The 25558-nt window shown below is 42.8% G+C and overlaps 1 protein-coding gene across 4 annotated transcripts in view; it reads left to right on the forward strand.

The window, feature by feature from the left end:
• Positions 1-540: 540 nt before the first annotated feature.
• Positions 541-25558, forward strand: part of LOC117600356 (Protein tyrosine phosphatase 99A) — a 274753-nt gene continuing 249735 nt past the window's right edge. For 2 of the 4 annotated variants that reach the window (XM_034315695.2, XM_034315696.2), the window contains exon 1: positions 543-1177. In XM_034315695.2, coding sequence (XP_034171586.1) covers positions 1093-1177 — 85 coding nt within the window. In that variant the 5' untranslated portion in view covers positions 543-1092. Of the gene's footprint in view, positions 1178-25558 lie in introns of all 4 variants that reach the window. The other 2 variants (XM_034315697.2, XR_004580435.2) reach the window with 2 other exon arrangements.

Genomic DNA, 25558 nt, shown 5'->3' on the forward strand with positions numbered 1-25558 from the left:
AGCAAGGTATTACCGATCGTTCGTTTCGTTCGTCGTCGATTTGAAAGATTGCACCCGGGAATCTCGGAGTCCCTGGCTGCCTAAGAGGATTTTCAAAGGTGGAAGAAGCTTCTAGCGAAGAGGCTCGTTTCCGTGGATCGTTGCAACGAAGACGATCTTGCAAGAAACCGCTTGAAAGCTTGATTAATTGCGCTCGGTGGCAGCCCGGTGACCGGTGCACGCCAACCATGCATCGCTCGGGCTGCGCCGTTCGCTCCAGAAATAGCAGGGCGAACGTCGTTTCCTGTAAAAGAGCCGATTCTCCTTATCTGCTTCCGCCTTGCCGATAAGGCATCGAGGACGAAGATTAGAAGGAAGAGAGGAGAGGAGGAGAAGTAGGAGGTGGAGTAGGAGGAGAGAAGTTTATCCAGTGGAACGTAAACGTAAACGACAAGTGACCGAACGAGGTTTCGCGACACAGGGGTCGATCGGGAGAAGAACACAACAAGGGTAGTGAACGGTGGTTGCGCGGCCACGGTGGAGGGGTGGGGGGACGCGAGGGCTCGAGAAGTCGACGGCAGAGCGCACGGGTTTAGTATTTGATCGGTCGCGATTCGGTTAACACAGAGATACGTTCGGTTCTCTCGCGTAAACTCGGTCGTTCGCGAATTGTTGTGACTCCGTGGGGTCCGTAAACACGACGTTCGTCGATCCCCGAGTCCATTCGTTGTTTACCCGTCCGGCCGTAAGTAGTGTAACGAAACTTGCCTGTTGTGTCACGTGAAATCGTCAACGATATTTTCGTTCTGTTTCGTTCGCGATGCTACTCGGTTTTCATATCAACGTCGCGAGTGAAACACGTGAATAATAACAGCTGTCCAGTTATCGTTGCGAGCCATCACGATTTCGATGATCTGCCTCGGATCGTTTCCCGCCAGACGAAGGGAAGAGAGACGAACCACCAGCGTGAGATCGAATTTTGCGAGGGACAAGGGAAAAGGGACGAACGCACGATTATCAAAACGATATTGTATCCGTTATCAACGTGGATCGAATTAGATTAGAATCGACGACGGGCCATCCGCAACAGGCCGGGCCAAAGTCGTGAACATCATGGATTGGTGGCTGCGGGGATGGATTGTCTACATCTACTTGTTACGGATCGTCCTCAGGACAGCAGCTAACAGCGGATTTTTCGGTGAGTACCATTTTTTCATTCATTTTCATTTCCTTTGTCTATGACTCTGCATGTTTACGAGGAGATTTAACCAAGTGCTAATTCATCGTTACTCGACGCGTCTCGGTCGAGCTATTACATTATTTTGAAATGTCTTGTTCTTTGTCGAGTTCGTCGACACATATTTCGCTTTTTAAGGAAGATCCGCTGAAAAGATTTCGGTGTTACACAGGAGCTTTACGGTTCCTTTGTGACACCGTTCGCTCACTGGGTTTTTTAATTAGCCTTTACGAATTACACTTTCCCTTTACGCTCGCGAAAAGCTGACTCATCCTCAATGTGCTTTATTTCGGTGATTTCGTTTTTAAGAATAGCTTTCGGACAATAACCGATGACATCGAAAAGTGTTAATTGGTAATTTGGAGAACACGTTGAGTCAATTATTTCCAGGCAATCATGCCAGATATTATCGGAATTTGTTAGACAGGAATTCCGTGTCAAAGGCTTTCTTGATAAACGAAACGAAATTTTGTTTCGCGATAAAAGGAGAGGAAGAAAACGTACGGTACGAAGTAAACAGAAGACGAGATTGTCGCATGAAATCCAACGCAAAATTACTTTAACCTTTTCGAGTGGTGTGGCACGAGGCACAAAAGAGAGCCCGTCCGCTAGTCAATGACTCCTACAATGTGTACACGAGTACACGGTGAAATTGAACGCGTAGCATTTTTTATGGATTACTTCCGGCACATTCTTCCCGCCACAAAAGAGTGGCATCGTATTGCGCGTGCAATTCACTGTTTAACTGCGGCGAGGCGCCTCCTGAAAATAAGGGAACGAAGTTGAACGTAAATAAAAGCAGCCTTTTGTCGAATCGTGAAAACGTACTCGAGAACGACACGGTATTCGCGTTTATTTCCATTCTGTGATATTTTCCGCGCTTTTTTCCCCAGATTATAAGGGAACGTAATTTTACAAAGCTGCTGAAAATTCATCGAGTTAAGGCAATTAATTGATTAAAAGTCACACTCGTGACGATAAATCTTCTCAAGTCATCGCGTCTCTCTTTTTTCTATTTGAAAATTAACATAAATAAATGTTGGTTACGGATTATGAAGATGCATCGACGTTGTTGCAATATGCATCTCGCTGTCCAATTTATTTGACACGTCGCGCTTTCTATTCGCGAAGCTAATCAAACATGGATAAGATTAAAGCGTTAGCCAGAGTTGCAGTTGTTATTAGAATGCTTTGATATTAATTGTGATTGATGATGAGGGAGCCGTTATACGAGCATACGTATCCTGAATAAAGGATGACAGTAAGGTGCGGTGTCTTATCTCGCGAAGTTAACCACGATGGTGGTGAAAGTTTGAAACGGTTTTGAAATATTTAAAAGCCTTTAACAGCATCGTCTTTATGGATTTCAGTTATGATAACTAGAATAATATTTTTATGAAATCCTTCAATTTTCCAGTACTTGGATAATTTTGTTAACAGGGATTAATGTTTGCTGGATCGACTCTTCGAGTTGGAATTATTAATCTCACGTGTTTTATGCGCTTTCGACTAATCAAATGTACGCTTCAAGTAGTCGTGTCCATTCATTGACACACATTTGTCAATCCGTAAGCGTCCCTGATCTACGAGATCGTACTACCACCGAGTTAATCGCTAGCTTACCGCTCGAAATTAATTAGTAATCGCGGTTAACCGCGACTCGTATGCTTCTGAATGCCTGTTGTCGGTTTCGAGAAACGATTCACCGCTACACAGACTGTTCCTCCGCGAATTGTACCCGCGCGATAAATGCCTGGTATTCAGCGAGAAAATCTCCCATGTTTTTTCAATTTTTCTCTTATTTGGTAAAATTGTAAGTTTCCATTCACCGTATTGAGTAGAAGATACAAGATGAATGTCTAGAATCATATTGTAATCTGTCATAGATGACAACTTTCCCGGAGGATATTTCTTAAAGTGTCTTTGTCAGTCTTCGTTGTCTTTCACGAACGCCATCCACGTCATTTTCGGTAGAATTTTTCGTAAAATGTGTTTAAAGCAGAGGACTGTAAATCTTGTTCAAGGATTAATCTTACAACTATAAACGAAGGGAAGATGAGAGGTGGTTTCTCAGTAAGTCGATGAAATTTTCAATGGCGTCGGTGTAAACGTCGTCTCGTTTCCTACGAGCGAGAAATTTAAAAGTATGCTTCGATTAAAATACAATTAAGCCAGGATTCATAGGGCGGGAAATTGAATTAACATAAATTAGCATCGGGAGCGGCCGTTTGCGCGTGCTAAATTTTATTTAAACGAGAAACACGGAAGCAGCGTATACAGGAATCTGCAATTAATGAACGCGATATACCCCGCGTTTCCTCGCTCGTCCTTTTATCATAATTGATCGATATTAAGCATACTTTTGCTGCGTTTGAAACGGGAACGACAGAATCTAACCAGAGGATAAGTCACTTTCATCTTCTTTATTAAACGTTTTAACACCGAGTACACCAGTCGTAACTTCAAAGAATAGTCTCTTATCGTCGCGACGCGATTTTTCTCTAGTATTTTCATGAATAAAGAATTTTCAATTTGCCGGTAAACGGAAGTATACGTTTCACGGGGTTTTAGAAGACGGTTTGGTCGCGCTTTTTTTTACGCGATAATCAAAGTATGAATAGTGAAGCGATCGCGTGAACGGTGGGGTTGAATAAGAAGTCGCGCTCGTTCGAGTCGAATCAATAATCGTGAACTCTTCCTCGGATTCATTAATCTTCGTGAAATACGCTCGATTCGGTCAGGTGGATCGGGTTATTAAAATACGATCAGTTTTTACCGTACGATCGTCCCGTTTGTTCAGACAAGCCACTGTCAATCGACAATCGAAACAATCGACGGGGTAATATTCGCAAAACTACGAAAATCATTATTGTGTTACCGCGAAATTGTGCATCGTTGACTATAAATTGTGTCCCTCCGATTCATACAACTGTCCTTCGATCCTGTTCAATTGTTTTGTGTATTTAGGAGTAGGTCGTTGACCCATTGACGCGTTGACCATCGCACATTTTGTGCTTTTATATATCTTTGTTACATTTATAAGCGGATACCTTGATAGTATCGTTAGGAAGGGTATTGACCTCGGCCGGTACCATATGTTTGAAACGCACAATTAATTTATAAATTCTGATCGATCACCGTTGCTGAATAAAATACTTTCGATGGCTCGTTTTCGCGATACGTTGTTTCCAGCAAACAAGGAAAAAATACCTTCGCGTGCCGTAAATACATCTACGTCGTCGTCGTAGAACATAGCCTCGAATGGGAAATGTACTCGAGGGACTGATAGCGTATACGTTTAAATCCGACAATCGATTCGAACGTTATTCGAAGAGTCTAGTTTCAGTTCGTTTCGTTCTCAGACTTATACGAATGCAGACAGACAATCCGTTGTGAATACGTCCCTTACCTTTCAACTATTACAATCTTTCTACTTTCCAATCACACGAAGTTTCAAATTTGTTATTCACCTAATCATCATGAAAATTATTTCATATTCGTTTACGTTTACATTTTGATTCCACGCAATCTTGTGAGAATCATTTTTTTTTTCTTTCAATAAAGTCTCTAAATCATACACATAGCCGCATACGAATACTGAATACCAGCAAGTTTCCACGCGCCTTATAACTTCCATTCTCACATATGGCGTTCGGGACCGCCATCAGGGGTGGCTGGTGCACATTCTTCAATTTGTATCTTTCGACCGACAGCGCACCGCCGACAGCCAGCTATTCTTTCGCAGGAGTTATGGCTCCTTAAGAATTTCGAAGCACGAATATCGACAGCGGGCGTGATTTATCGTAGATTAACGAGTAATTCATAGAACTCGATATTGCTCGTTACACTTGGGCCACATTAGCCTGTCTCCATCGATGAGAACGTTAATCGTTATCGATTACGTCGTCGAACAGGATAAGGGTTGCAAGATGAAACCACTTGCTGTTAGTTGATTGTACTTTACATATTTCTTGGTGAGTTTGTTTTTTTTTCTTTTTCTTTTGAAACTACGTTTAAACTGTCATCCAAGTATCGGTAGAAACCGTAAGACCGTCGAGTAAACTTTTCCACAACTGTGAAAACGACTTGGCAAGAGATTGTAGAGACATTAAGTCGTACTGGCAACACAGTTCCTTCTTCTTTGCTTGTATTAAACAATCAAAACGAAGTTGAATACGAGACGGTCGTTTATCGTTATTATTACAAGTATGAACGATTCTGGAGGAGTCCCTTGCGTCTTTAGACGATGACGATGCAACGTCAGCTCCTTTTTCATCCCGCTAAAATGAAAAGTTACTGTAACCCTTCTGCAAAATTATAAAAGAAACCGAACATAAAAACTTATCCCCGTGACATTTCACGATTTTATCGTAGAGCAGTAAAGTGTTAATAGTTGGTGTTATTGTGAGTCATACTAGGGTATAACTACTTCCATTGAACCACTTAACGTGCAATTATCATATGGTTGCTAGTTCGAACCTCATTAATTATTTGTTACCTCAATTATTCGTTACCTACTTCTTTCTTTTACGTAACAGTTCTTCGATCGCCGGACTCACACGTTTAATATCATTCTTACTCGAGTGGGCATTGAATTCAAAGTACGTTCAAAGTTGTTTTAATTAAGAGGTAGTCGAATGGCTGGATTTACAGAATCCGTTAAGGGGTTGAAGAGCGTAGGTCGGATGATTGAAAAGTGTGCATCGAGGCGTGTGCAACACACACGAACCACTCGGAAGCAGAGTGTGATTGAAATTTGTCACGTTGCAAAATCTGGTTCAAGTGTTAGGTCATCCGAGAAAGTTCGTGACGTTTTCGAACGTAAAAATAATAACCCGTATTTTGTACGAATTCGTTTGTTTTCTCTAATGGTATTTTCCATTTTCATAAAAAATTTACTATCGATCAACGGTGCATCGCGGTGGATTAGTAGAAACGAGTTTCATCCGTGGCCCAAATTCGCGGATATAGCTGAAAATATGAGTCTTTTGAAAAATGACGTACCAGCAGGTGGATCCTTTGACCTCCTCGCACCCCCTCGCGGCAGCCTCGCTATCATCAAACCACCACCCTCAACCCCCGTATATACGTCTGCCGCTATTATTAACACTCGCGGAGCCCGGTTTAATGAACACTTAGCAGTGAATATCGCGCTGAATGTAACGCCCTCGCGATTCGGGACGTACGAATGGGGTAAATGAACTGTGCAGGAAGAAAGGTCGCATTCCGGAGATAGCAGTACGCGCCCCCTGAATTAGACCTAAGGTATGCGAGTATAAACGCGTACAGATGTGTATGTGTGTATGTACACGTGGGCTTTAGCGTGTACCCGTATAAGAGCTATGTGTACGAAGAATGCGCGCACCTGGCTGGCTGTAGCCGCGTAAATGCGCTCCAATTGAGAGCCACGTTTACGTGTGTATACTTGATGACGCCGACTTAATGCACGAGGAATACCCTACGTATCTCTATGCACAGAGATATGTATGTGCACAGGACAACCACAAGAATCTGAGCGTGAAGAGCTACGCTGGTTAGTTTTGGCAACGTGCATTATCTCTTATTAAAAGCGCATAGGATTTTGTTTGATTTTTTGCATCCTCTCACGGTCGAAAACATCGCAGAAATTGAGTATTGATCAGAGTATTGAAGTTGCTAGAAATCGCCTTGAGATAACGAAACTCATTTATAAGCGACACTCAATGAAACGAATAACGAAGCTGTGATTACGTATGTACGTGCCTATTCGATACTCGGTTTATACCTTGCTTGTGCACACCGAACCTAAACACGAACAATCAGATCTCGGTAAGTAAATACCTAACACTGGTAAGTACTTACCGGAGCAAGCAGCGAGCGGAAACGTAGGCGGTTTTAAAGCATGAAAGATTGCAGCTCGTGTCGCTTATATCAGTTAGAACGTATTCAACGTGGACCGAAACGATCCGATTTCGCTCGAGTTTCCGTCAAACACAATTATCGGTAACTCGCAACGTTACTGTCATCTTGTCTAATTGTAAGAGCCCCCGCAGACTGCAGACTTTCTATCGGCCGATAGTTTGGTCGGGTTGGCCGGTTAACGCGCACACTGGGCCAACTAAATACTCGGGTTGGTGAAAGAAGAAACAGGGTGGAAAGAGATGGATAGTTTAGTTTTAATGCAATCATGTAGCCCATCAAACTTATTTATCGGCTGATACCGAATCGTTGTCATACTGATTAAGAACCTGACCAAATTATCGGCCAATGGAAAGTCTGCAGTCTGCGGGGGCTCTAAGAGCTACGGATTCGATTCTCTGCGAAGTGACGCGCTGAATTTGAGCCAAATCTCGCGAAACCAATTATTCTAGTTAAGGTCTTTTCAAGCTAACCTGGAAACTACATTCAAGTTCGTCGACTGAAGTTGAACAGTCGAGAAACAAACTCGATGCTGGAATTCGTCAGACGAGAGTTTCTGATATTTGTTCATATTTAACGGATTACCTGTCGCGGGTAGACAGACTGCAGCAACTCAAATCTTACGCTTTCGAAATTGTTAATAAATTATTGTTAACACAATATCGATATCCAACTATGCTTCGCTCGCAAACTTTCGACGCCGCGAAGCCGAGACGATTACTCGAAACGTCAAACATTTGTCCAACGTAATGGCGTATCTCGATCACATTCCACGGCAAGTCAGTCAAGTTCTCTGAAAATATATCGCGCGTCCATAACTTGGTCTCGATGCTGGAGAAAGAATTCAGATCGAAGTTGTTCGAAAGCTGGTCGCGTTCGAGGTGTGGAGCGTCCCGGAACGCGGATACATCGATCGTGCGGATCCCTGGGAGTCGAAAGGAGAGGAAGTATGGAAAGGACGAGGAGTAGAGAAAGGGGGTAGGTTTCTGGGCCGAATGCCGTTGCGTCTACGAAGGGCTGGTTGTAAAGAGAGAGAATTAGACCGGTCATCGGTATCCTGGAAATTGAATTTCTCGAGAGCGATTAACACGTGAAAATGACGAGACAGCAGAAATTCAAAAAGGCAAAATTTCCGCATCGGATAGAAAAACATGAGGTAGATGATAGAAATGACTTGATGATTGGGAAATATATCGAAACTCGTGCGATCGTATCGAAGCGAATAATATCGATCCTGGGCGAGATGATACGCCACGGATTTGATTTTTTTGCTAAACTAGCTCGGGTTCAATTTCACGTGTTCGCGGAATTGTTCGCGTTTATAGGCAACGAATGCACCTTTGGAGAGGCAGCACCGGTCCCATTTACACATGAGCAAATCGAATCGGTGCTACGCGTAGTATCGGCACCGGCCATGTTCCTATTGTGATCCTATTGTGATCATTTGATCAATAGACGCCAACTATGCAGTATTGTTTTACAAGGCGTCTGTGGTATCGACAGAATACGTTGTCCTTCCCCGATCTTTCGTTCCATCGGTCTCTTTTTCAAAGCGAATAGACATGTATTATTGCACTACTCGTGTTTAAGTAAGAGTTAGACAGGGTGGTGAACATTAAGATTGAAGGGCGATTACCGAGTGGAAGAAGTTTTTCTGATTATATTTGACACCTTTATATAATACATATATCGAAACAAAGCAATCGGTTCTCCTTGGATCCCATTTTTTATTTTGATCCCAGCTGAAGGTTCACTCCTCGTTAGTTGCGTTTCGTTATTCGTTCAGGAGATTTCATTGGCGATTTACGCGAAATTTCCATTCTGCATAACGGGCAAGAAGAATGGACGGGATGCGAAATTGATGTGTATTCCAACGTTGACAGTCGTTTCTGTAACATTTTATTCACGGGAACGAGCACGAAACGCACAATTCATTTTCTGTAGCTGGAAATCAGGCCGCGTACTTTCTGATTTACATGCGCCCTGTTCTGTCCCCTGTATATGTGTTGGCTTTTTTTCGCTCTTTCACTCTGTTCATCGTGGATTGATCATCGATTATCTAGGTTTATTGAACCGTCGTCCTCGTTACGGGGCAATGAGTTTTTGACGATTCGTTGTCTGTCTCGAGTCATTTAATCAAACGTATTTTCATATATTGTTAATGGCAGCTGACTGTTATTTTTTCTTCACGCTCATCATCAGTAGTAGGGCCTCTGTAGGCTTTGTTGTAACGTAAAAACATTTGCGATTAGGAACAATGATAACGTTCGTGTTATTCATGGGGTGAAAGCACGCGTTCCATCGTGTCTCTGTACAAAAGCTGTAATTGAACCAGCTATAGTTAACTACTTGTGTTTTCACTCGTAATAGCCGCATTGTTCACTGTTTTCCTTGCAATTTAATCGCATTTCGACAATCAGTGCCCTTCTGTAGCACGTAGATCGGAAACTCGAAAAAAAAAGAATAAAAAAGTTTTCAATATATTTGAAGAGTGAATGAACGAATTAATTGATATGCTCCATTGCCAATGGGCGATAAAATGAAATACAGTAAACGTAGGAAGTTTAACGATGTTTGTTGATTAACGATGTATTTTAAATATTACATTTACCGAAATTAATAAAATATCATCGCAAAAACGAGCCAGAAAAACAATTTAAATTTATTTTTAATATCCGTCGTTTATTCGTTAACTAATCGAAACGTTCGATTACCGATCTTCGCCTTCCTTCTCGACGTTATTCGTCGAATTTATCACGCGATTCAACGAGTTCAACGCGTTTTGCCCGCTTTCCCGTCCACGTGATCCTAATTAACGTTTTTGCCAGGATGGGCTTATACTCTGCGGTCAATGTCGTACGATTTTTCAGTCCTTGAAGAAAAATCGTCGAAAACGATCTTCGTCGCTAACGAACGTTAAGCTTTCCTCGTGTTTATGACCATCATTATCGAGAATCTGTCCTGAGGACGCTATTAGTTACCTCTTATCATGTAATGTTTTCAGGCAAGCGAAATCCCCTCGATGAATCGGACGCTTCTTTCGCGATCTTTTAAATCGTGATCTTCCGTTCCGGAAGTTGACTAATTTCTCTGTGTGTTTTTTTTTTTCATTTTTCGACTCAATCGCACATAGAGAAAAACGTTGATTCTTCTCTCTGTTCGAAGAAGGGGATGGGGTGAAAATAACGAACGAAAATCTGATTCGTAAGTTAAATCGATCTCAGGGGGAATAAAATGAAAAAAAGAGGTAACAGACTGGGAGATAGGATGTGTTGATCGGCATTATAATTTATATGCTTGGAAAAACAGAAAACTTAAAATACTAACGAAGCGTTTTAAATTGATTTGATTATTTCTGCTGGCGCGAGCGGTTTTAATCAACGTCGACCGATTTTTCTACAGGTCCGAGCATACATATATATTTGAAGGATCGCAATTAATCACGATAGGCAACGATTCATTTAGTCACGGACCGTATTATATCCCGTTCCCCGTTCGCCTAGAGTATCGCGGGAATATTCGAGAGCTCGCGCAGTGTGTATTGCAATTGTTGCAGTTATTTAAATTACAAAATGCACCGTCCTCTCGGCCGCTCTGTTTACTCGGCCGTTGAATTCAATATTTTTCAACGATACCCGTTACACTTTATCGAATCGTTATTTCATTTAGCTCGATCGAAAATATTTACCCAATTTCCATGGAGCAGGGCAACGTAATGAAACTCGCCGACGCTAATTACTATATCCCGAACAACGATTCGATAATGAACCGTTATTTTTCCTACGATCGGTTCGCTGTCAGAAGCTTAATATGTATCTCGCTGGTTGGTCAATCGGTAAGAGGAAACAAACGAACGTTAAACGCAAAAGCAACGCGTTGCATCGACAAAGTAATCGCGCAAGAAGACCAATCTAAATCGTCTTGTCGTTCACCATAATGATTCTATCGGGTTATACCTTTTAGCAATTCGATTTGCGGATCGCGTCAGGTGGTCGATTCGCGTACCCTTTGCTTCTGCCGCTTCATTTGCAATATTCGATATTCCACGATGTTCTCTTTAGCGGAAGCATCGAAACAAAACGAACGGAAGATAGGAGAGGCGAAGAGAATAGAGAAGAAGGAAGCTATTCGAGACAGGAAGTGAAGGCACAACCACTAATTGCTTTCAAGTCCCGTGCTCGCGCGATCCGCATTCCCTCCACTCGAACCACTTTCCATTCGCGTGGGAAAAGCTTGAGCGCATTAGAAGTTGCAGCTCGCTTCGAGATCTCCGTTCGTGCCGTTCTCGCAATTTACCTTTCTCAATGTTATTCTCCATTACGACGTTAACTCGGCCGGCCCACCTACGCCCTGATCGTCTTTATTCCGCTTGTTTACCGTCCCGTGATATCCACGGCAACCAGAAGACCAGAGGTTTGCTAGCCCACGTGGAAACGTAATAAAATTTTGCCAGATACCTATCCGTGATCCAGCGATAGATCTATCAGATGCCAGGCACGCGATGTCACGTGACCAACGAGTGAACAAAGTATTTTCTTGCTTTCTATCAGCTTCATCTTTCGCCTCTTTACATCGCCGCTGAGCGCATCGCGCTGATCAAACTCGATACTTACCGTAAATAAATGCGTCCGCACGATGCATTTCTCGCCCGGTTCTTAGCGTCAACAAGCTCGTGACCAATTACACGGAACAGTTGATTATAGAACGCGTTTCGCTGAAATTCCCACGACGTCGATTCCGATGCATAACTGTGAGCATTGGGAAAGATGAAAACTTATCGGTAAAATGTCTTATTGTTAGAATAGTGAATACAGGTTTTTCAGCTCGGAATACCCAAGTGAAATAAAAGATCTTTCTATTTTCCCGCATATTTCAAATGCAAGATACTTGATTCGAACAAAATTAACAATTTTTGAAAGGGTTCGTTATTCCACGCCACCAAAGTGTGAAGCTCTTGTGAGAATAGTAGGAAAGTAGATAAAATTTTTTGACACCGGAGAAGAGAGAATTTTGAACAATTTTTCACCCATTATCGCGTTAAAATCGCGGTTACTACAAGTTAACCGGTCGACGATGAATCTCGTAAACAGATCGCACGGTTTACGAAGTTTGACGGTTGAATCCGATCCAGTGGCATCCAGTGCAATAAAGTCCGTTTAAGCACAGGTATAACATAATACCAGCTGCGTGGCATTGGCTCGTTCCAGGGCGTTTCGTGAATTCCGTTGAGCAGCGTAGCCGAGTTTTACGAGACTGTTAAATTTTCAAGAGCGGCGATTTCCCGTCTCTCGCGGCGAAATCGGAATGTTTCGGTCGGATCGGTAGCAGGAATGGCCGAGATTGAGGCTAGCTATGAGCACGCTAGAATAGCGTAGTATGGAAGGGGTTGAAAGGACGGAAAAAAGGGAAGGGAGGTAGGAGGTTATAGCTGGAGGTGCATCGTCGTGCCCGCCAATTGCATCGCGGCTTGGGTATGGTTCGATAAAAAAAAAAAGAAAAGGAAAAAAAGGAAAAAAAGCGTTTTGACAGACGTGTTTGCCAAGTTCTCGCGCCGCATATGACTGTAATCCTGACGAATACGAGGCGCACAAAGCCGCAGGTTCGCGTACGCGTTCGACGATTCACCGCGACGAATCTCTTTTTAATCAAACGGTCGTTGTACCACGGAACAATCGCAACAAAGCCTCTCGCGCAGACAACGCGCGTTCGAGCGGTTTCGCGTCGTTTAAGGAAAAACGCATATCGTTCGACGGGGATGTGTTTCGCGAGTCAGAGGACAGCCGATAACACCGGGCCCTATCTCTCTTTTTCCCTCGTTTTTGTTTGGCACTCGCGTTTTTCTTGCTTTAATAACGATTCATATCTCACCGTTGGCCGTTCTCTACGGTAATTTGCATGGACGACCAAGGAAATATTTCACCCGAAGAAAACGGAACTGACAGGGTTTTCCATCTGAAAAACGTGCGCCAGAGAGGGAAAGAAATCTTGCGTCTAAATTGTATCTCTAGGCCACAAGATGAAAATCAAGTAGGGGAATTTCTGACGAGCCGAGTTGTTACTCGATGAAACGTGAATTAAATGATGTGTTTAAACGACTAGTGAAAAACTCGAAATACGTGCTTTATTTTTTGACATTATTTTAACAACGTTGCATGAACATTCAACGAGAACATCTCATGGAATAAAATCGGAAATTTTAATAGGCATTTTGTTACATTCGCGTTTTATACGGTCTAAAGTTTCCTGACCGGACAGACGATATGCAACAATGGTTACAATAGAAATACAATGAAAGAGCCTCTAGATACAATCGATCAAAATGATTAAATGGATCCGTAAACGCATGCATATTTATCATAGTCCATTGATTTCTCGATAATTCGATTACACGAATGATTTGTCCCGCTACATGAATTCGACCGAGAAAAACTGACCCCGATGGAATAGTTAATTTATGTGGATACAAACTGCCATGCCGGTTACCTAGGGCTATGAAATCGGGGTCATTATTCATACCGTACCGTTCGGTATCCTATTTTCAATTGCACATGATGTAAAATTGAACGGTGAAAATAATAAAAAGAAAGGAACTTACTGGAGCGTGTCGTTCGAAAAATAAAAATCCCGTGGACTGTGACTTTTCCATTTTTTTCTTTTTTTCCAAGAGATGAACAACAGAACGATGCAAAGGGGATGGATGTGTTTCAACGACGAGGGTAGTTAATTTTTCAATGCGACGTTTCGACTTTAAGTCCATCTTTGCGAGGCTCGTTTCGTTGTCACGATAGATTTTTATGAGATGAAAACAGACCGCTACTAGAGACGCGAAAAAAAAGTTTACGAGTAATCAAAAACGCGATGCTTAAACTTTGCGAAATTTCACGGTGATGCGATGCAAACTTCTTGAGTGGCGGCCTCGAGCGTCCTCGAATAAGGGTGGAACTCGATGAAACGTAAACGCGTGCTCAATTTCTATCCTTCTCATCGTTTCGAAACAGTATATTCTCTTAATTCAGTGATACTGTTGCTATTACGAGATGAATCTTCTCATTATATTATTTTAACAAATTAATTAGGTACTATAATAGGGGTTGATTTATGCTTCAAATTTGCAAAATTTTTTATTTTTCATTTGTTTTTTCACACTTACCAAGAGAATCTTTTCGTTTCTACGCGATCAATATTTGCTGAAGGATTTCTCACACTCGAAGCAAACGTTTCTTCGCGCTAGAAGAAGAATTTCTCGGGCGGAAGCAGCTATTCGCTGCAATCGATCGTGTCCGCTTGTCGAGCGCTAGCTAGGAGGACAATTAACACTTCTCGGTGATGGAAACGTCGGAATTTACGATTTCGAATGTTCTCAGCGCAATTACCCGACTCGTGAAGAATTTCAGCCCGCAATAAACCAGATGACAGCTGCTTCTTCTCGCCAATTAGCAATCTAATTCCAAACGAACGAGCGCTACTGTCCCGTTTCCTCTTGACGCTTTATTAATTTCAGAGCGCACGCATGATTAATATCTTTTGCTGATAACATTTTATTGGCAATGAAAATTCTTTAGCTTAGGTATTTTTATTTCTAATTTGCTATACCAAAATTTCCATTTTGGTCTAAAGTTAATCACTCGTTTATTGTACATCGAACGATGCTCCGGTGTCTGAACGTTACACGAGAACAGGCCTCGAAGATGGACAAGGAGGATGTCAACGATGATAGATCCTTGGCTCGTGATCCTCCTCACGGTGGAGGGTAATCGCGATTCTGGTCACGAGGTGCGGTTGGAATAAGGCACTTCGGACGGTTTTGCGGTCGAAATTACACGCGACTACGAGAATGAGAACGACTCGACTTCGTACGACTTCGATAAATTCGTAGAAAACGTAATCCCTTCCGGTCGAGAGGTAGATAGGGTGGGATGACAAAAATTTCTCCCCTTTGGAGCCTTATCACCGTGCCGGAGAAGCATCGTTGGCCGCGAAATCAGTTTTTCAATGTCCATTAAGTAAATTGAAACGTTCGTTTTCGTGCTACCTTTTCTCCTTACCTATTACTTTTCTCTCGTTTCTCTTCCTCGCCTCCTTTTGCTCTCTTTTCAAAGGGGGATTATTACGGGATCTAACTCCAAGCTTCTTTTTTTAATTTAGACGCTCACCGGAAGACAGACACGTTTCACGGTATGTACTCGAAATTTATAGGGAAACAAGTTTCCCAGAAAATTTTCTACCAAATTGCAATTATTTTAATTGATGATTAAAGTAGACGGTAAACGGTAATTGCTTTCAAGAATAGGAAACGAGTTGACCTTTTTCTCGAACGCGTGCCGTTGTACCGAGTACTTAATCCCACGGATCAGCCCTTTCGAACGTCTTCGTCGTTTAGCACCGTCGTCATTAATATTCATACGATCCGAAAAGCGTTCGATATTACCGCTGGCGAATCGTGCAGACAATAATTTAATATCCCGATGCAATAACGGAGCATGGGTTGAGTCATGGAATCATCGGAGTTCGAATGAAGCCGTGAACCAAAGGGAACGATGCGACCGGCATTAAGAGATTAGTTTTGTTCGTTCGGCAACTGAAGGCAAAAGGGCAGCTCTAGTGGTCGACATTATGTTATAATATTTAGAAATACAAAAATCAGCTGATAAGTTTAGATAAAAAACAAGTGATATCATGTCAAAAATTATTTCACAAATAATTTTAAAAGATAAAAGAAGATTTTAATCAATCTTTGCTTGTACCTTCTGGTATTTTGGCTATTTTGGTTTTACTCGATTTATCGAACATCAGTCTCTTGCCCCGTTTGTCGATACCGATTACTTTATCTACTTTCTATCCGCTCGGCCGTGGTAATGTACTACCTTCATCTGTCTCCTTTATTCTTCCATCGAAATTCTACTTCTTTCCTTGTTTATCTGACCCGTGCCAAGATCTACCGTCAATCTTCGTCTCTATTCTTGCCACCCTGCTCATTGCGATCTGTCTTTGCTCAACCACCAGGTGTATTAGTAAATTAAATGTTTCTATTATTGCAATTCAATTCATTTTTCATACGATCACAGCACAAACAGAAAAGCATTGAAACCAGTTAAATTGCACAATTAATTAATTTCTACATCAATAATCTGCACGAGTTGTAATCGCATTTAATAATATTCCCAGCGTGCATTATCCGAGTCACATGAATATTTTCTCGTCCCTTTGTTACATCCAACATTTTGCATTACGTTTTATCACTGCGCTTTATATCGTCGATGAAACAGCGTTACATTCGCGTTTTTTTATTCTTCCTCGTTGTATCGTCGCAAATGAAACGAACGAAATTTACCTGTATAAAACGTAGCGATAAAAATACAAAGCGCGAGGCGTGTTCGAGTGACACGGCCAATTCGCGAATGAAACTCGTTTGAATACGCGTAAATGCGGAAACGTTCGTTTTAGGAAAGACCGTCGAAACGGGAACCGTCAACGTACGTAAGTTATTTCGTTTATACCCCGGTACGGAGATAGCAAGATTTCGCCCGTGGAGAACGGTCGAACGGGTGTTATATTTATTCAGAAGGTCCAGAAGGCATCGATGGGGACGAATCGTCAGGGGAAGACGGTACAGAACGCTCTGTACCGTCGACAATTGATTTTCTATGCCGTGTAACACGCTGCTGGCGATCCTTCTTGGCATTTCCGAAACGACCGACTCTGTGGATAGAGGCGATTTGTTGCAAGTTCCGTTCGATGCTCGGGAAATTGACTTATGGCGGTTCAAACGCGTCCGTCTGTTCTATTTCCTTCCTCCGTACATACGAATTTAGGTTTGTTCTGTTCGCTGTCTGATATCCATAATATATTTTGCCGGGAGTGTTTTTGAAAGACAATAGAAATGCTCCTATTCTTTTATTGTGCCTTAAGGAGCACCTCGTTCCAAAGTCGTTACAAGTTCTATTAGTTTACTAGGATTGGTCCCAACATTCTTCTGAAAGAGCATAAAGCGGCTTTGAAGCTCGTCTTCTTTTATCCTCTGTGTTTCTGATGTAAAAAGAATATTCCCGTCCCTTTGAAACAGTTTAATCTTTTTTAAATTCTCCTCGAATCTGCATCAGCTGTACATAATCTCGTCGCGTTAACCGATATCTTATTTCCGATATTCGGCGGGTGTATCGTGACGCGACGAATTTCTCCATCAATAGCGATTCAATTCCTCGCCGAACGAAGAAGCTTTTCGTGATGTCTCCTCGTAACGAAACCTACGAATCGGTGCTCGCCGCCGTCATATCGTATAAATCAGCTCCGTAGAGGTAGCAAGTCTCGGTTAAAATTGATTCTGTCAAATCGATCCGTCTGTCAGCGAGGCTTTACAAGGATTTTCAGCTCTAGCTTCAGATGTATCGTAAAACATGCATATTTCGTAGCTGTTCTATGAATTCATCCGTCTATATCTGGCCAGAAAAACAGAAGGAATCAACGAACCGACGCAGAATTGAAGGCAAAATGATACGCGTACTTGCGGCGACGTTACAGTCGAATATAACACCGTTTACATTCGTATCACAAAGCATTTCGTTAATTGTGGCTCGTAACTTGGCTCGTTGAAATAAACAAACGTTGCTGCAGCTAGGTTGAAATTTGTTTGAAACGAAAACTACAGTTTATATCGTCGTATTATTTCGTCCTGCTTTGTTGCGGTAGAATTTTTGAGGTAATTAATTGGCTCGATGCCTATGATATAAGGAAACTCCAACAATATTCAACTTGATAAGCAATCACCCTTTGATCGCGTAGTCTCATTTCTTGCCTCGGTATTCGATGCTCGTAAGCGGTTATTCCTTTCAAAGACAACTCGCAAACTGTGCTGTAATTAGAGGCAAAATTGCCGCGAGCAAAACCCACGGTAGTTGAATTTTTATACTTCGTCTCATTATAGCTGAGAACACAACGGCTACGCTCATATTCAGCGTGAGATTCTTTCGAAACATTTTATCCTCTTAAAAAATACGTATAATTAGGTAACTTTAACCTGATTTTCTTGTACATCTTTAACGAAAGTTTAATTGCGTCAATGAAAACGAGCGATTCCTTTAATCAAACTGATTTCAGCTTGTCCTCAGTTAGTTGGAAGATTCGATTAGCCAATAAAAATGTTGGAAGTTTGGTCGATGGTGCAATGCAAAATTTCTTTGGGAGCTGGAAAATATCAGTGTCGCGACAGAGGGAGGGCAGCGTATGGCCCAACTTTGTCAGTTGAAAGTTGAGGCAACGAGCAGAGATAGTTGCAAGACGTCGAAGCGGGGAGGGTTGCCGGATGAGAATATACTTCGGATTAAACGATTTCAATTTCCCCTCGCTCGTCGAGAGTTTCTCCGTCATATTCGTCTCTCGTCGAAAGCCGGTAAGGTAAATTGATCATTAGCGACGGAAATATACTACTGGCAAGATTGCCGAGTGCACCGGTTCAACGTTTTATCGATATACGACGCGAAGATCGGCTCAGGAGCCGGTTTCTCAATCTAAACTCGTTGAACAGCCGCGTGGCGAGATCGTATGGATGAACGGAACAACGAGTTCTCTCTCGCGAAGAAAGTCGTTGGGAACAATCTGCTCGGAGCGCTGTTACGTGAAGCTCGTTGGAATATTCATAATCGTAATGCAACTTGCTACGTAAGTTCTTCGGGACTATAAACATCCACGGACCCAATTCTCGTTACCTTCCAACCGACAAATTTACGAACCAGCGAAAAACTGTTCGTTCCGCATCGAAAGAGATGCCAGATTACATATTACAAATCTGTTTACAAATGATGATATAAAGAGAAATTACATTGAAGCGCAGCTCTAGGTCAGTGTCCATGCCAGAAATCGCACAGTCGAAGTATGTCACGGGTTTGCCTCTTGAAACTTTTTTCCCCGTCATCTCGCTCGAACTCCAGTTCTACTTTCAACGAAGCTGCTATCCAAGAGTTTACCTCTCGTGAAAGTATACTCTGGCCAGACAGCGAGCTATAATATTAGTTTCCACGTTTGGTACGCGATGCGCGGAGAAAAATGCACATCGGGCAGAGGGATGAAATGGGGATGAAAAGGAAAGGGTTGAACGAATGGAAAAGAGGCGAACGAAGGTAGCGTTCTCGTACGTGACGACGAAGGTGTCTCAGAAGTCGCAGATGGTCTCTTGATTTATTGGCGTGACAGCTTCCGGAGACGAGCGGCATTCGGAAAATGGCGGTGGTGCGGGAAATCCGTGCAGCAAAGTTCCATGTTACAAACGCTCGGTAATTTTCATTTCTGATCGGTCCTCCGGAACAGGCGGAGTCCTCGCCTCGAATTAAGTCACGGATAATCGACGAAAGGGACGGACCGAGTCGTTAGTTACGGCACGTCAGCTTTGCTTCACGAATTGTAGCCGCCGAACGCGTTAATTAGAGTGATTCACGAGCCTCGTTCCGTCGTTCGCGACGACGAATAAATAGACGTCGTTTAACGAACGGCACCGGCAGATTACCTTAAATCTGACGTTCAGTCAGATTTGTTCGTAACAGCGAAGATTTCATCGAAAATTTCGTTGCATCTCAGTGTTAGCCTTGACACTTTGTTGATTGAAGATGTACAAACTCGTTTTTCGATGTTTGAACGTACTAATATATAAAGCGGCCAGATATTTTAGTATGACATCGTGCAAATAAAGATATTTCCTCTCAGTCTTGAGACGATTACAGAAGATGGTGATGACGTTTTCCGTCCATTGCTATAAGTGTTAATTTCACGTTACACAACGACACGTTGTACTTTACACACAGACCGACAACGCGTTAATGCTCAAGGTTGAAAGAAAAGATTTCTTTTTTTTGTTGCCGCAATTGCGCTCGTTTCTTGTCAGCCAGGCGTCGAGCAATTCCTTCGAGCGAAGCGACGACAATCGGGTAAACAGCAGGCGAAAGAACGAATGGATCACCGGAGCAACGCTGGAAAGAACAATTCTCGCTCGCTCGAGAGCGTCGAGCTGGATGAAAAATGCAGCGCGATGTTTCCGCAGGATACCGCGTGAAAGTTGGGCGAATTAATCCTTTCGTAAAGTGAAAAATCGAACGTTTCACACGTGCCTGGATGGAACAGAGAGAGAGACGGAGAGAGAAGGGAAAAAAGGGATTGTAGCCCGGAAGTGGAGTCTTTTAACCACTCTCTCAATAATGTTCGCGCGAGCGTGAAACGAGTTCACTTCGCTCTCTCGTCAAACAGACACGTCTATGCACCCACACTGTGATAAACAAACACGAAAAAAAACCGTGTACAGCATTATTCGCGTCCGTTTCACGAAATAGAACGAGAAAGCAAGGTGATTGAGACGGGCGGGAACGGCTGCTCGAGGGAGGACAAAATAGACTCGTAAAATCGAAATTGCAGGGAAATGAACAGTTAGTCACTGCGGCGGATAGAACTCGGGCACGTGTTGTCGATAATAGACAACTTTTAAAAAATGGTAAAAAAAAATTTGCACGGTTTGGTTCTGATCAAAAAAATTCGGCAACGAATCGGTGCAGGAGCAAGAGAAACGAACGCGTTTACCCCTCCAGTAGGAGAACTAACCATTTTCTTCGGCTACCTTTAACTCGTTTCTTCACGCTCCGTGTCTCCTTCTTCCTTCTCATTTACTCCTTTTCATCTTCTCTCCATTCTCATTTCCTCCGCTCCGGCTTCGAGACCTCGTCTCTTTTATAATTTTCCCAACTCGAGCCAAGCGAGATCCTATAAGTCGCAATAGGGGAGTCTATTACGAAGAGGATCACTTCTGTAATTTGAAAACCCGTTTGATAAGCTTCTCCGGCTTCTCTTCCCTCTCCCTCTTTTTTTTTTCTTTCAACATCTATCTCACCACCTACGTCCCGCTACTGTTCGTTCGCAATTCCATGCCAATCTATCGTTTCGATGCTCCGCTCGTTCTTTTCGAAGAAAACAAGTAATCGTTAGTTTAAGATGAAATACACGAATCGTAATTTCGTTGCGATTAGATTCGTGTCTCAGCTAGAAACGGGTAGGTAACTTTTATTGTTCGCGTTGAAAGGACATTAACGGCGCGCAGAGGCGCGTGCATTTTGCTTTCGGGGCGGCTGATAATAAGCGTCGACTCAATTTTCCGGGGGTGCAGAGCGGCGGAAAAGTAAGCCAGCGTTGTAAGAAGCTCGCCGCGCGGGAGATAAGTTTGCAGAGTAATAGGGCACGTGGTTGCGTTCTCACGCGCTTTGGCTACTTGCAACGAAAGAATCGAGTCGAGTAGCCGGATGCTTGGAGCAACTTCAACGTCGAAAATAACGCGAGAAAAGAGGGATGATTCTACTATCTTGCTGCGGATAATTTCGAATCGATTGAAATTTCGTGCTTGAACGAATCCTCGTCGGGACACGCTTCAAACGTCCAAACGACCGCCTCCTTTAGGATATCAAACTTTCTATTAATGAACCGGGCCAATTAACGACGTATTCTAGCGACAGAAGGCACGACGTGCTGTCTAGTTCCTCTTTTATTTGCCTTGCGCATCATCGCGGTCTTTCAAACGAACGGTTAAATCGGTTACAAAATATTTTACAGACCGTTCGCGGTGCTTCGAACGATCGTTTGTATCGCCGTAATTACGATAACTCGGTTAACGGAAACGCGTTCACTGAGTTTTCGATAACCTTATCGAGGCGCTTCGCGAGTTTACCGACCCGCGTCGAACCCGCTGCCGAAAAGACCGGCGAAATTCGTTTTCACTTCGTTACGCGAACGACGACGCAACCGAACGAATTTGGGGGACGATTATCGTTTGGCGAACGCTGTCACGAACGATTAGAGACAGAGACTATTAACAGGTGAAAAATTATTGTCACAATCAACATTTATTCCTCAATGCGTGTCCGCCCATGGTGTACCGTAGGATTAACCGAGTTTTATACGATTCCTATTGCCTTGGTATTTTGAAGGAGTTTAAAGGAGATGGCCTAGATCTCGCGTCGCTTAGTGGCAAACTACTCGCAAAACGGTGCGACGCCGCACGGCACGGCGTCCCGCGTTAATCGCTCCAAAAGATAGCGACGTTTTCCGGCGGCATGGAATGCTCGTCCGCGAGATTTAATGCAATTTACGGCAGTTCCTTCATCGAGCGAGGCTAAATCGAATGACACGAACGATTGCACTCGTCGCCGCGAGTTCACTCGAGTGACTTGTTCGTGGAGAGTGCACTCTCCTCGAGCAGTCACCTTCGCGGTTTGAACGTGTCGCAATTAAACACGCGCTATTGAACCACGCCACGTGCACACATATGTATTGTGAAACGATATGTCACGGCTGTTCGAAGTTTACCGGGCCGCGATTTCCACGTTGAAACACGAATTGTGAAACAAGAGAACTTTGCAAATACATAACTTATTTACCTTTTGCGCTACAAGCGCGCCTTTTGTTTAGAGGAAATGTCGAAAGTTAAATAACATATTCATGATTAATAATTTCTGCGCGGAAAAATATTCATTAAAATAAAGTTGGGCAAACAGAACGAAAATGAATTAAACTTCCGGAACAATCGGAGCACAGAGAGGTATTAGGTTTCTGCTTCGCTAGAATATTTACTTGAAATCAGCAAATGTAATTAGCGATATGAATAAACCGCTCTGCATTGTAAATTATTGAAAGCAGTAATGATAATATTTATCTGTTTGTTTGGAAGTTCCAAGCGCGAGGTCGACGATAGAAAACAGGCAGGTTAATAGTCTAATTAGATGAGAATTGGAGCGCGAAGAGTTAACATGATCACGTACTAACGAACGCGTTCCCGGAAGTTGGAATAATTAGTCCCACGACTGCATCAAAGCTTCTTTTATCTTTCAAAAGAATTTTTCAATACGGTTTATCTTTTAAATTGTCGCGTCGGTAATTCGAGGAATGTAAAAAACAAGCAGGAACTCGTATGAAAAATCATCGTTATATAAAAAATGAAATTTCCTGGTATGCCGGAGAGTACTGCTAGAATAACGAATAGGGAAATATAAAATTATGTTTCATAAAAAATTTTAAGCCTTCAATCGTTCGAGAAATGTACCCGTTTATTTATTCATAGCCCTCCAGCTATGCGAACCACGTGTTCTATGGTGTTCGTCTTTTATACATAATTAATCGGGGGTTAAAACAACAGCATAGAAACGTGGGATAAAATTTAAAGTGCTCTTTCTGTCTATAAATGATTCATCCGAATGTGGGCGAGCCGCGGGGTTAAAGATGCACCGTTTCCCATGCTTACAGGCGAAAGCAGACTTTTGTATCATTGTATTGAAAATTGAGGAAACACGTAATTTTCTTCTTAACTTTTGAAAAAATTTAATTATAACACTTTTGTAAAGAAATTATATGATTTATAAAATCCAAAATTGTAAGATTTCTAGGTAGCAACCAGTGATATCTTAAAAATTTATAAAGGGTATATTCGCCCCCAATCTAATTAGTTTAATGAAAGCGAAGGATCCTATTTCGAATCCATCCGTCAAATATTTTTCTCTCTACAAATAATAAATCAGCTTCCTGTTCAGCTTAAATAATATTCAATTTTTCCCAATATTGACGCAGACCTTTATTTCTATCTTTTGTCCTATGCTATTTACAATCACACTAAAGAATTTAGCGAACAGAGGTTACATCTTGGCTCTATAATCTTAGATTCATTTTAAATTAGGTGAAATATATTTCATATTTAACATAGCACAAAGATTTCCACTCAATAATATTACACGTGTATCTTTTTCCCATTGTCTCAAAATAGGAAATATAAAATCAACTTTCAGCTTAGCGTTTCGACAGTGTCATCAATAATTACGCGAGATGCGTCTCGCGAATAGACAGATCGTTCTTGGACTGTTTCTCATCGGCGAGTCATACGTCGTAAATGTAAATCATCAGGATCAATTTCTTGGTCAGTCTCTTTCCTCCCTCGGTGTTCGCGTTTCTTCGTACGTCGTGATCACGCTATCGCCGGTTTTTCAATCCGGGATAAAATATCGTTCCGACGGCAATATCGGAAGTAAATCACGAAGACCGCAGAGGTTTCGGGCGACGAGAAAAAGAGGGGAAAAACCGCTTGCCTCGCGGTTTAATCGAGTTAAGTGAAATTGTGCGACCCAGCGCGACGAAACGAAAGAGAGATCGAGACGAGGCGGACGACGAAACGATTGCCAGAACTTGGCAATCTCGATCTTCTTCGGGATCCGATACGACTACTCAGGAATGACACGCGATCTCGTTGCCGGAAGGGGTCGACGCTACGCGAAGGAGAGTTTTCTTGCGTGTAATTCGTCTCTGTTTGAATAGGGAACTTGCATCGAATCGTGTACACGCATATGCGATGCACGTCGCTTGATCCCTCAATTAGTCGATTAAGCAATCAACAAAGTGCTCCCGACGCGTGGCTCGCGAGAAGTCGGAAACTCCGGGGTAGTTTTGCGAGTCGCTTTCACGAGAAACGCTGTTTTCGTTCTCGAACTAATTAAATCAATTATCGTGACTATGTAGCCCGTTTGCGGTAGCTGGAAAGAGTCGTCGATTGAATCGGAACGTGATAAATTGCTCGGTTATCGAAACCTCTCGGAAAATATGATTTGCATAACCAAGTGAGAGGATAGAGGCGCGATAAACGCGAAAGCATGGAACACGTGACAATTGCGGGGCAATTCACGATCCTCGAACCCGGAAACGTTTCGTTAAACATTTCGTTAAAACAACTTTCGAATCTTCTCCGCCTAACGTTGCTCCGACAACTCGAACAAGACGCGCAACGGATATTTCGAATCCGAGAGAAATAATAACCGAGCTGGCTTTTAGCCAAATAGAAGACGAGGATTGGGAGAGACGGGGTTGATACCCGTGGTTCCCGTTTCTGACTGATGGATTTGTTTGCCCCGTCGATTCAGCGACGCGAGTTTACCAGCACACTGGGCCACGTAACATCCTTCGTACACACAGAGAGTGGCTAGATGCACGGGCATGTTCGTCAACGTGTGTGCGCATATGACAGCATCGAAATACAGTGTCAATAACCACGCTCGTAAATGCGCAGGACGGGCTGCTGTGGCGATACCCATCGAGCAAGGGTGCCGATGTGGTGTCAGACCTATTATGTCTACGATAATTCAACGTTGTACGAACGAGCTGGAGCTTAGAGGTCATGACGACCATCCTCTACCTCTATAGTGACCCATGTTAATATTTGAACACTAGGTATTCGAGGTATTTAACGCGTCGATTGCTATGCCTGCTTTCCATCCTTCTTTCATAAGCGCATCGATGCAATTGCAAATGCATTCCCTTGCATAAAATTCATATTAATTTCAATTTCAAAGGAATATCGTCGCGTTCGAATATTAATATAGACCACTGCGGTTCCACGCGATCGACGCCCTTACACCCACGTCTTCCTTTTATCCCCCTGGCTCG

This window comes from Osmia lignaria, chromosome 15 (genome assembly GCF_051020975.1).
Source record: "Osmia lignaria lignaria isolate PbOS001 chromosome 15, iyOsmLign1, whole genome shotgun sequence".
NCBI lineage: Eukaryota > Metazoa > Arthropoda > Insecta > Hymenoptera > Megachilidae > Osmia > Osmia lignaria.